We start from the raw sequence: 12,509 nt of genomic DNA, 5'->3' as shown, positions 1-12,509 counted from the left end.
CTCTTTTTTTTTTTTTTTTGGAAACAGAGTCTCACTCTGTCTCCTAGGCTGGAGTGCAGTAGGATGACCTTGGCTCACTGCAGCCTTGACTTCCTGGGCTCAAGCAATCCTCCTGAGTAGCTGGGACTACAGATGGGGGACACCATGCCTGGCTAATTTTTTTTTTTTTTTTTTTGAGACAGAGTCTCACTCTGTTGCCCAGGCTGGAGTGCAGTGGTACCATCTCGGCTCACTGCAACCTCTGCCTCCCGGGTTCAAGCAATTCTCCTGCCTCAGCCTCCCGAGTAGCTTGGATTACAGATGTGTGCCACCACACCCAGCTAATTTTTGTATTATTAGTAGAGACGGGGTTTCACCATGTCAGCCAGGCTGTTCTCAACTCCTGACCTCAGGTGATACACCCACCTCAGCCTCCCAAAGTGCTGGGATTACAGGCGTGAGCCACCGCACCCAGCCGGCTAATTTCTAAATTTTTTGTAGAGACAAGGTCTCACTATATTGCCCAGGCTGGTTTTGAACTCCTGGGCTCAAGTGAATCTCCCACCTTGGCCTCCCAAAGTGCTGGAATTATAGGTGTGAACCACTGTGCCTGGACTAAGTTATCTCTTTTTACAAGTCAAATTTCTCCTGTACTTAAGGTCAAGCAGGATTTGCAGTACATTAAATAATTAGTAGAGGGAAAGTGCAAGTTTCAGTGTCTTGTTGGCAGAGCTGTGACTTACCCAGTGTCACCCATGAGTCAGGGGCAGAGCCCGGAATAGAATCCGGAGGACCTGTCTGCCACTTGGATCCTGTACATTTTTGGAAAAATTTAGGGAAAAAATATTTTCAAGTATCAAAAACCAAGGAAGAGAGGTTAAGAATACAGGCTCTATGTAATCTTAGCACTTGGGAGGCTGAGATGGGAGGGTCACTTGAGCTCAGGAGTTCGAGACAAGCCTGGGCAACATAGTGAGTCCTCATCTCTACTAAAAATTTTTTTAAAAATTGGCCAGGTGCGGTGGCTCACGCCTGTAATCCCAGCACTTTTGGAGGCCAAGGCAGGCGGATCACGAGGTCAAGAGATCAAGACCATCCTGACCAACACGGTGACACTCCATCTCTACTAAAAATACAAAAAATTAGCTGGGCGTGGTGGCACATGCCTGTAGTCCCAGCTACTCACGAGGCTGAGGCAAGAGAATTGCTTGAACCCGGGAGGCGGAGGTTGCAATGAGCCAAGATCGCACCACTGCACTCTAGCCTGGTGACAGAGAGAGATTTCGTCTTAAAAAAAATTTTTTTTTAATTAACTGAGTGTGGTGGTACATGCCTGTAGTCCCAGCTACTTGGGATGCTGAGACAAGAGGATTACTTGAGCCCAGGAGGTTGAGGTTGCAGTGAGCTATGATTGCGCCGCTGTGCTCCAGCCTGGGCGACAGAGACCTGTCTCTGGGGAAAAAAAAAAAAAAAAAGTACAGGCTCTGCAGCCTGTGAGCCAGAATCCAAATCTGAGAAGACAGGTGTTGAGGTTAAGACTGATGCTCCAGCCAAACTACCAGGGTCCAAATCCTGCATCTGCCTCTTCTCACCTGTGGGACCTAGAGCACATTCTTCACCTGACTTCAATGTTCTCATCCATAAAGTGCAGGGAATATACCTCTCTTACAGGGTAACTATAGACATTCAACAAGTTAGCATACACAAAGCACTTAGTGTTTAGCACTTGTTGATGTGATATAAATGTTAGTTATTAAAACATTATAACAACAGTGCTGGGGCGGTGGCTCACATCTGTAATTCCAGCACTTTGGGAGGCCAAGGTGGGTGGATCATTTGAGGTCAGGAGTTCAAGACCAGCCTCGCCAACACGGCGAAACCCCATCTAAAAAATATATATATATACAAAAATTAGCCAGGCGTGGTGGCACACGCCCGTAATCCCAGCTACTCGGGAGGCAGAGGCAGGAGAATCACTTGAACCCGGGAGGCGGAGGTTGCAGTGAGCCGAGATCGTGCCACTGCACTCCAGCCTGGGAGACAGAGCGAGACTCTGTCTCAAAATAATACATACATACATACACACATACAAACATTATAACAACAAATTGATAACCGTGTGGAATTATCCTAAACTCTCTCAGCCTCTGTTTCCTTAGAGTAAAAGAAGACTAATGAGAGTAACTCATGGGATCTTTGTGAGGATTAAATGACAACATACGACGTGCCTAGGACAGTGTCTGGCACCTAATAAGTGATCAATAGATTTAGTTTTTATTATTATAGTTTTATTTGAAGCAAAGCAATAATTTTTAGATTTAGATTCAAAGTTCAGACCAATTGATCATAATCTATAACCTGATAAATACTGAAGCCACTTCATAAGAGAGACTGAATTGACTTGGACAGTGCAACTTTCAACGCTTTGTCAGTGTATTTATTTGGGGGGGTGTGGATTAGTGAGGGAGATTGAGGAAAAAGAGGAGCATCTGTCTTTCATAGACTGATTCTGACACCTCTGATCTCTCCTGCTTTCCACTTACAATTTGGCCCTAGAAGAGCTAAGTGGATGATGCCTGAACTCACCTCTCGGGCTGCTGAGTGCAGTGAGAGGGAAGAGGAGTCACAGTCCTTAGACAAAGGCTCCTTCTACTCATTTCATCCCCTGGCAGAGAAAAGCACGGGCCAGGGAACCTTAGAATTCAATCATCGGGGGAAAATGTTGGAGGGGTGGCTATAGAGGGGATGATGAGAAAATATGTTTCTTGACCAGTGATTCAGAATTTTTATGACTAGCTTTGGCTAGTTACATTATTAGAAAGTATATGGTCTGAAGCAGAGCTTCTGCTTGCCTGGAACATTAGGATGTCCAACTTGTTCTAATACCAACCCATAATGAACCCAAATGGACAGGAACGTTTATAACTATTTTTGTCAGCAGCAGTTCTTCAGTCCCAGAGTCTGGGTCTTTTGTGTGTCTCCCTGGTGCTCCAGGATTGATGGCATTCCTCCTACCCACTCTTCTAGTGGGTTACACAGGGTATCGAGGGGCAAGGGGACTGGTCTAATGAAGAGCTCAGCCTTTTGGAGCCAGAGAAGCCTGAGTTTGAATTCCAGCCTTACCACTTGTGTGCACTGTTAAGTGACTTTATCTGTACCTGAATTTCCTCATCTCTAAAATGGGGATAGTTATATCTACTTAGGACATTTAGTGTTAAGAATAGCATATTTGGCTGGGCGCAGTGGCTCACGCACTCACGCCTGTAATCCCAGCACTTTGGGAGGCTGAGGCGGGTGGACTGCCTGAGCTCAGGAGTTCAAGACCAGTCTGGGCAACAAGGTGAAACCCCACCTCTACTAAAATACAAAAAATTAGCCGGGCGTGGCGACTTGCGCCTATAGTCCCAGCTACTCATGAGGCTGAGGCAGGAGAATTGCTTGAACCTGGCAGGCAGAGGTTGCAATGAGCCGAGATCACACCACTGCACTCCAGCCTGGGCGACAGAGTGAGACTCTGTCTCAAAAAAAAAAAGGAATAGTATATTTAAGTGACTAGGACAGTGCCTGGCACATCATAGGTTCTCAGTAGGTGGTCATTCTTATTATGATTAGAGCCTGGCACAAGCTGGGGAACTTGGTGATACCCAGCCAGAACCAGAGATGCATTCTCTGTTTTCCCGTTAATAAAAATATTTTTAAAACCTTTATTTTTTAAATTATAAAAGTAGAGCACACTATACATTTTAGAGAAGAAAATCAAATACAGAAGTGTGTAAAGTGAAGGCATCTGGTTGCTGGTCTTGCTCTCCTCCCTGCTTTCCTACTGTGTCCTAGCCCAGTTCTAGAGCTCTTGTTTTCATTCTGGGGTAAGAGAGCCCCCAGGATGGCCTCCAGTGGTCCCTGGTTCCTGGTATTCACATGCTTGTGTAGTCCCCTCCCACTTTGTGCCAGGGTTGGTCTGTGTGATGGATAGGATATGGTAAAAGTGATGATGGTCCTTCTAAATTAGGTTATAGAGACTGTGGTCTCCAGGTCTCCATCTCTTTTGGGTCGCTGGCTCTGGAGGAAACCAGCTGGCCATGCTGTGAGCTGCCCCAGGCGAAGACCCTGCAGCAAAGAACTGAGGTATCCGGCCAACAGCCTGCTGGATAACTGAGGCCCACTAACAACAGGAGTGCCATTGGAGGTGGATTCTTCAGCTCTGGTCTGGTCTTGAGATAGCTGCAGCCCATTGATGTAACCTCCTGAGGGGCCCTGAGCCACAACCTCCCAGCCAGGCTGCTCCCCTCCCAGATCCTGACCCTCAGGATGTCTGAGACAATAAATGTTCATTGTTTTAAGCTGCTAAGTTTTGGTGTAATTTGTTATGCAGCAATAGATAACTAACAGATGTCTTTTGTCTATTTTTTATTTAGTTTTTTTTAAAAAACAATTTAAGGAAGCTCTTTACAGATAGATAGATAAATAGATATTGGCCCTTTGTTATATGCTGCAGATACTTTTCAAGCTTATTTGTCTTTCAAATTGCTTTTTGGTGTTTTTACTGAATAGAAATATAGTCATATCTGTCAGTCTTTTCCTTAATGTTTTCTAATAATGTTTAGAAAGCTCCTGCACAATAATATAAGGAAAAGTACATCTGTTATTGTCTACTACCTTTATCATTTTATTTATTTAATCCCTATGGGACTTATTTTTGTGAACATGTGAAGTACAGAAGTAAATTTATTTTCCCCACCAAAATGTAGCCAACTGCCTGAATATCATATGTTGAGTTTTCTTTCCTTTCCTCACTGACTTAAAATGCCACCTTTGCCATATATGGGATTCTCATGTGGACCTACTCTAGACTTCTTGTTCTATGTCATTGATCTTTTCACTTTCCCTCTCATTTGGAAGTGCTACAATGTTTTGGTAATCATAGCTTTACAGTATGTTTTGAATCTGGTAGGTAAAAATTCCCTTTTTTTTTTTTTCAAAAATTTCTTAGCTCCTTTTAGCTTAGCCTTTACCATTCCAGATGAATGTTGGGACTTTTGTAGGAATTTTATTAAATGTATAGGTTAATTTAGCAAGAACTGATATTTTTTCATATTCTTCCATAAAGCAACATAGCATTCTTCTCCATTTATGAAGGTCTTGCTAACTTCCTATTAGACTTATTCCTAGAGTTTGTTGTGACAGCACTGTGCTAGACGCTAGTTCTTACCCCCAGCGAACTTATGGTCTTACAATTAGTACAAACAATTTATTAATTGCAATTGTGATAAGAATTACAAAGGAAAGTCCAGGGAACCGTGAGTACAGGGATGCCTGATGGGATTGGGGAGGTTAGAGGTTTCTCTACAGGGACATTTAAACCACTCCTTTTAGTTCTGGATTACTAGGAGTTTTTGTTCTGTTTTTAAAATTAGATTAACTTGTTTTTCAGTTTCTAACTGAGAAGATTATATAGTTTTAAAATTTTCATTTCTTAATGTCATTCTAATATTGAACTATTGTGTTTCTGAAATAAGCTCTACGTGGTCATTTCTTTTTTTTTTTTTATGTATAATTAGGTTCTTTTTTTTTTTTTTTTGAGACAGAGTTTAGCTCTTGTCAACCAGGCTGGAGTGCAGTGGCGCAATCTCAGCTCACTGCAACCTCTGCCTCCCAGTTCAAGCAATTCTCCTACCTCAGCCTCTTTTAGAAAAAAGGGCAAAGCTAAAAACCCTATCCAAAATTAGAAGCCAGAATTAACCTGTGTTATTGACAAAGGATTTCAACATTTTTTTTTCTAAAATTTATACCTAATTGTTATAGGAATAGAAGTCTGTTCACATAATCACCTTTTTTTTTTTCTTTTTTCTTTTCTTTTCTTTTTTTTTTTTGAGATGGAGTCTTGCTCTGTCACCATGCTGGCATGCAATGGCACAATCTCGGCTCACTGCAACCTCTGCCTCCCAGGTTCAAGCAAGGGTTCAGCCTCCCGAGTAGCTGGGATTACAGGCACCCACCACCACACCCAGCTAATTTTTTTTATTTTTAGTGGAGACAGGGTTTCACCATGTTGGTCAGGCTGGTCTCGAACTCCTGACCTCAGGTGACCCGCCAGCCTTGGCCTCCCAAAGTCCTGAGATTACAGGCATGAGCCACTGCGCCTAGCCATACTCACCAATTTTATGTGAAATTGCTTTGTTATCTTTGTGTACAATGGGTTTGCTTTATTTCAGAAAGTAAATTCTGACCATGCTACATATTGATTTTTTTTTACCTTTATGCTTGCTTCTAATTAAAGGTGAGGGAGGAGGATTATGGAGCCACTTGCATAAACAAGGGTTCCGCCAAATGATGCAAAAACTTGATTTCTATAACACTTGAGGATTTTATCTTCAATGTGTAGTATTCAAATATACCATTTTATTTTACTTTTATATTTATAGAGATGAGGTCTCACTATGTTACCCAGGCTGATCTTGAATTCCTGGGCTTAAGCAATCCTCTCATTTCAGCCTCCCAAAGTACAAATGTAACATTTTAAAGAATACAACCTGTAACATTCTATTCTATATTTCACCCTTTAAAAGGATATTGGAAAGAAAAGATATATACAGAATAATGAAGAAAGTTATTTTTTACTAATGTTGCAAGGAAATGCCCACCAGGTTTTACAAAATTAACACTGATTGTGTCAAGTCACTTAACTGCTCCAAGTCTCCATTTCTTATTCGTGGGTAAAATGAGATGTTGACATTAGAGGATCCCTATGGGTCCTCCTAGCCCTAAACATCTCGAGTACAAGTATCAGAACGTGTACTGCATGGGTACAATGAAGGTGTTATGATGAGCACCTTTTAAAATTTTGTTTTATTTGGGGTTCAGTTTTTATAACAATTTTCTTCTGATGTAATAGGTGAGATAAGGTTTTACAACTAGATTCCTCAGTAGGAGTATTTCCTATATATCAATGAAAAGAATGGAGAGGGGAAATAAAACAGCTATGGTGCCCAACAAGAACACTACATGGCCAAAAGCATTCCACAGCGAGCGCGCACTATGATAGGAGAGAATCATTGGAAAGGAAACTAAATTTCCACCATTTTATTCTTTTTCCTTTCTTATCCTCTCCTACAGAGAAAAGCTCAGTTTTAATCTTCACTTAACCCCCAAACAGATAGCAAAAGCCACAGCAATCCTTACACATTTTTTTGTTATAAAGAAATGGCCAAAATATTGACAAGGCACTGTTTTTCCACACATATCACCAATCTTATTTAGCACTGTGGATGCCGTTTTGCAAATGTCACCCACCATCAGCCCTCGCTCCGCTGCGGCCGCCACTCACCGCCACCCATTTTTAAAAATCCATTCATGTGGTGCCTTTCATCCAAACCCATAAACAACCATTTCCTCCCTGCCACCGTGGTCTGAGCTCCTGAAGCGTTCGGCCACGGCAGGGCCAAGCCCCGCAAGCAGGGAGATTGCAGACTGCGGCGCTGGGCGGCGGACACCGAAGCTCTCCTCATCTCCCGAGTGATTTCAGGGGTTCAGGATCCTGATAAGTCCCCGCCCTGGAAGCCAAGCCCCGGGAAGGGGAGGAGTGAGGTGGCCCCGGCCCAGCAGAGCTCAGCCTCCGGAAAACAGGCGTCTCCTCCCCAGGCCGAGCCACTGCGCCTAGTCTCCCAGGTGGGTCTCGAAGCCAGGGACCGCGGCGCGGCCCGGGGCGGGGGAGGAGGACGCAGGCCAGGATCTCGCTCGTCACGACTCACCCAGGAGGGTGGGGAGGAGGAGGGACTGCAGGAAAAGGGAGCAGAGTCTGGGCGCTCAAGGAATAAAGACGAGGAAGGGGAGAGGGGATTGAGGGGAAGGTAACGGGGGTGAGGATGGGGGTGCGGGGGAGGGTGACGGGCTGCAGGGGGTAGAGGCGAGATGAAGGAGAGGGACGGGTGTTGGGGATGAAAGAGGGGGAAAGGGGGTGGGATGGGGGAGAGGCGGGATAGAGAGTGGGGTGAGGGAGGGGTGGGGGAAAGGGGAAGGATGGGGCGAGGGGAGAGAAATGGGGGTGAAGGGAAGAGAGGGAGGGAGGGATGGAGGGGAAGGAGGATGCAGGGAAAAGGGAAGACAGGGACCGCGAGGAAAGAGGATGGGGAGGGAGGAGCGCGGGCTCAGGGGGAGGGCTGGGGTGAAACGTGAGGTGAGGGAGGGCAGAGCGGGGGAAGCCTTCCTCTCGCGCGGGCGGCGCCTGAATAACGGGACCCCACGGACCAGGAGCCTCAGGCCAGGGGCGCAGGGCCGGCAGCCCGCTTGGAGGCCTGGGCGCTGCGGGCAGGGGCCGCGCGGGGCTCCTCGGGAGCCGCAGTCCCCGCCTGCTGGAAGGACCCCGGCTCCACTTACTCTCTCCGACCACAGCTTTGAGGCCAATGGGGGCCATGGCGCTGCGCGAGTCTCCCGGCTCCGATCTCCTCCTCCCGCGACGCCTGCGGACCCCGCCGCCTCCTCAGGTGGGCGCGCTGGGCCGGCCGCAGCTCTTCACCCCGCAGCCGCGCTAGGGACCGACTGACGCGCGGACTGGGCGCGGGGGCGCGGCGCGAGCCAGAGCGAGGCTGCCCCGCCGCCGGCGCGCGCGGGGGCGGGGCCAGCCGGGGGCGGGGCCTCGCGCCGGCCGTTGGCGTCACCCACTCGCCTCCGCCAATCGCACTGCGGCCCGGAGGCTCAGCCCCGCCCCCCGAGATGCGGCTGGGCGCCAGGCGGCCGCCGGCTGGTGCGGAGCCGCGCCCTCCCCTTCACCTCACGAGCCGCGCGCGCCCGGGGCGCAGGGTACCTAGGCCTCTTCTTTCCCCTCGGTGCTGGGACCCTGGCCACAGGCTACCGACGCGCTCCATCTGCCTGAAACCCCGCTCGGGTCCTGTCTTTCCTCTTTCTGGGAGCTTCCGTTTTTTCCCTGCCCACGGAAGGAGCTTGGAGGCGAGATCTCTTACTAGCAGCGCCCACTCCCAGCCGCAGCGAAGCCAGGGTGAATCCACCCACAGCACCTCCCTCTCGCTGGGTACCTGCATTCGTGCATTCACCAACACTGAGTTCTTGTGTCAAACTCCGTGCCAAGCACCTCACGGGCATCATCTCATCAAATCCTCCAATCATTGGGCATTGCTTTTTATTTTGTTTTGTTTACGCTCCTCTTAGCTCATACCTATGGGCATTATTTTTAATCTCCATTTTCCGATGAAAAAACCAAGTCTCGGAGATATTGGAAATAGCACTAGACTTACCTTCAGGCAGCATAGCATCCGTTAGCTAATGTTCAGTATTCTGTCACTTTTATGTGTAAGTCGTTATTCTGTCCCCTGGAGCTACAACCATGTACAAGGCAGAATCTCATCCTGCTTATGGGCGCTCAGAGTTTAGAAGTTTCTAAGCCCCAAATCTGATACGAATATACTGTGGAACCGACTCTGGTCTCAGTATCTCCTTCTTGGAGTCCGTATTTATTAAAGCGGTCCCAGGTCAGTTTTTCCTCGACTTTCTTTGTTAATAGGAGATACTGCTTTTCTTTTCTTTCTTTTTTTTTTTTTTTTTTTTTAGGCAGAGTCTCGCACTGTCGCCCAGGCTGGAGTTCAGTGGCGCGATCTTGGCTCACTGCAACCTCCGCCTCCCAGGTTCAAGCTATTCTCCTGCCTTAGCCTCAGAGTAGCTGGGATTACAGGCGCCCGCCACCATCGCCTGGCCAATTTTTTGCATTTTTAGTAGAGACGGGGTTTCACTATGTTGCCAGGCTGGTCTCAGACACTACTTTTGAAATATGGGGGAGGGCTTGCTTTTGGCTTCAAAGTAACACAAATTGAGCCAATTAAAAATAAAAAAGAATAAGAGAGCTAGTAGTAGTAAAAATCAGTGAATATTCATTAAATATTTGGAATACATTTGAGCTAGGTTTTTAAGCTTCATATTATTAAGACATGTAATAATATTTTACAGATGAAGAATTGAGATTCAGAGTGGATAAGTGCTTTATTAGTAAATGACAAAGGAAAGATCCAATTCTAGGATCTGAATTCTGAACCATTATTTTATACCGAGCAAAAAAAAACCTGTTGAGAACTAAGGAGGAATTTTCCAAAGTCACAGAAGCCAGTGGTGGCTGAGCCAGGACAAGAGGCTACATGTCCTACTTCAGTTGCCAGCCCCAGGTCAAGCAGATTTGACCATCTTCTCACCACCACCCCAATCTACCGCCAACAGAACTTTCAGATGGGTTCAGAGAGAGAGGAGGCGTTAATGTGTCAGCTCTCTATGTCTGGGCCTTGCCTTTTGCCCAGGAAACATATTGATAGCCCCTGCGCGTATTTGGAGGAGGAGATAGTGTATAAACGTGGGGAGACCTAGGATGCACTGGTAATGCCACATGCTTCCTCCTTCGCCAGCTGGCACATATCAGCAGAGACTCCACAGTTTCTGTATCTGCCATGAAAATATAAATTCGAAGCTGGAAAATTCCTTAGCAGCTAAGGAGTAGGAATGGCCAAGGGCTCCTCTTGTCACTCATCCAGTCAGTGGGTCAACAAGCATTTATTGAGTGTGGCCAAGGTCTGGGCCATGTGCTGTGGGTAAGATGGAGACAATTTCTGCCCTCAAGGAGCTGGTATTCTAGCTGAGGGGACAGACAGGAAACAAGGTGTTACAGCATTGAGTGACTGTTCTGACAAGTGCTGAAGCAGATGGAGAAGGGGCTGTGAGAGTGGATAGCAAGGCACCTGGCCCAGTGGACTGGCTGGGGTACAGTCAGAGCTGGCTTCCTGAGATGGGAAAATGGTGGTAAGAGGGGCCTGGGAGAGTGTCTAGGCAGATATACAGTAGGTACAAAGACCCAGTGGCAGAAAGGAGTTTGGCTCTTCCAGGAACAGAGAAGGGACGTTGTGACTAGAGAGGAGAAAGCCTGAGGGGTAGGGCTGGAGGAAGAGCCCCCAGGGTAGGCCTGGATGCAGGGATCCAGGACTTCTTAGTGGCCTGGGATCCGTGTGCAGGGACCTTCTGAAAGGTCACAGCAAATAATATATAGTAGCTTCTTATTTTCTGTAGAAGGAAGGACCAAAAAAAAAAAAAAAAAAAAGCCTTTCCTGCAGATGTGTACCTGAGATGTTCACTGGGAATGACAAAAATCAGAATGGATGTTTTTTTAAAGTAGCATGATTGGAAGATAGAGCCGGGTGACAGACTGTGAATTCACCCAGGAATTCAGGTTGGGAGCGCTGATTTGGCATCCAAGACCTGGTTGGAGACCTCTTGACATCTTTGAGCCTTGTGTCCCCATCTGTGAAACGGGGACAAATAAAACTTCCAGGCCTCTCTCCCAGGGTGACTGAGAAGCCAGCAAAACGATCCACTTGAAAGGGAAAATACGGCCGGGCATGGTGGCTCACGGCTGTAATTCCAGCACTTTGGGAGGCCGAGGCGGGCAGATCACAAGGTCAGGAGATCGAGACAATCCTGGCTAACACAGTGAAACCCCGTCTCTACTAAAAATACAAAAAATTAGCTGGGCGTGGTGGTGGGCGCCTGTAGTCCCAGCTACTGGGAGGCTGAGGCAGGAGAATGGCGTGAACCCGGGAGGCGGAGCTTGCAGTGAGCCGAGATGGCGCCACTGCACTCCAATCTGGGCGACAGAGCGAGACTCCCTCTCAAAGAAAGAAAGAAAGGGTAAAATACTCCCTCAGCTATCACACAATACTACCCTTTGCTCTGTATTCTTAATTTGCATTTACTGGGAGTTTGATACATGCCAGCACTGTGCAAAAAAATCTCTCATGAATTTTCACTGGATTCTCACTACTGCCCTGTGAGGTCGGTGCTATTATTATCTCCACGTTCCTGGGGCGCAGAGAAATCAAGTCATTTGTCCAAGGTCACACAGCTCTAACGGCTGAGCCAGGACTCTGACTTGCCAATGACCAGGGGAGAACGTCCAGCGCCCAGGGTGCAGCCCCAGTGCCCAGACCTAAGGTGAGGTTTGGCTGTGTGGACAGGTCGTTGGCAGAGTATCAGCAAAGAGAATCAGCACCTTCGGGAGTTTGGATCCAGGCGGGTCCGCGCCCCCGGCCCAGGCCCAGCGCCAGGGCCAGCCGGGGTAGCAGCCGCAGGATGCGCAGGGCTGGTCGGCTGCACCAGCCAGCGGGCGCGCAGGTGCGCCCACAGCTGCGCATGCGCGGCCTGCGGCCTCCGCAGAGCCGGGTGCTGGCCTAGCGCTGGGATGGGAAGAGTACTGCGATTTACGCACAGGTCATGTGGCGGCGGGGAGTGCTCCAGGTGGGCCGACCGCTGCGGAGAGGAGCGGCGGAGAGGCTAGCGATCAGGACAGATGGGGAGGGAGCGGCCTGGAGAGACCGAGAACGAGGAGACAGAAATAGCAATGGAGCCAACCAGCGGGAAAGAGGCCACCCCTCCACCGGACCTACTGAGTCCTTCACGCAGTATCACAAGCTTGTCCCCCCTGCACACCTGGAGCCTGTTGCAGAGCCCTGGGGCCAGTCTGGGCCGCTTCTCCGACAGCCTCGGGC

At 48.0% G+C, this 12,509-nt stretch overlaps 1 protein-coding gene across 3 annotated transcripts in view; it reads right to left on the bottom strand.

Moving 5' to 3' along the window:
- STXBP1 (syntaxin binding protein 1) overlaps positions 1-8,605 on the bottom strand; it is a 78,899-nt gene extending 70,294 nt beyond the window's left edge. For 2 of the 3 annotated variants that reach the window (XM_054501355.2, XM_054501354.2), the window contains exon 1: positions 8,353-8,605. In XM_054501355.2, the coding sequence (XP_054357330.1) occupies positions 8,353-8,389 (37 nt within the window). In that variant the 5' untranslated portion in view covers positions 8,390-8,605. The remainder of the gene's footprint in view (positions 1-8,352) is intronic. The other variant, XM_054501353.2, reaches the window with a different exon arrangement.
- Between the last annotated feature and the right edge of the window lie 3,904 nt (positions 8,606-12,509).

Source organism: Pongo pygmaeus, chromosome 13 (assembly GCF_028885625.2).
Source record: "Pongo pygmaeus isolate AG05252 chromosome 13, NHGRI_mPonPyg2-v2.0_pri, whole genome shotgun sequence".
Lineage (NCBI taxonomy): Eukaryota > Metazoa > Chordata > Mammalia > Primates > Hominidae > Pongo > Pongo pygmaeus.
Note: the sequence above shows the minus strand (reverse complement) of the source record. Positions and strands in the feature narration are given on the sequence as shown.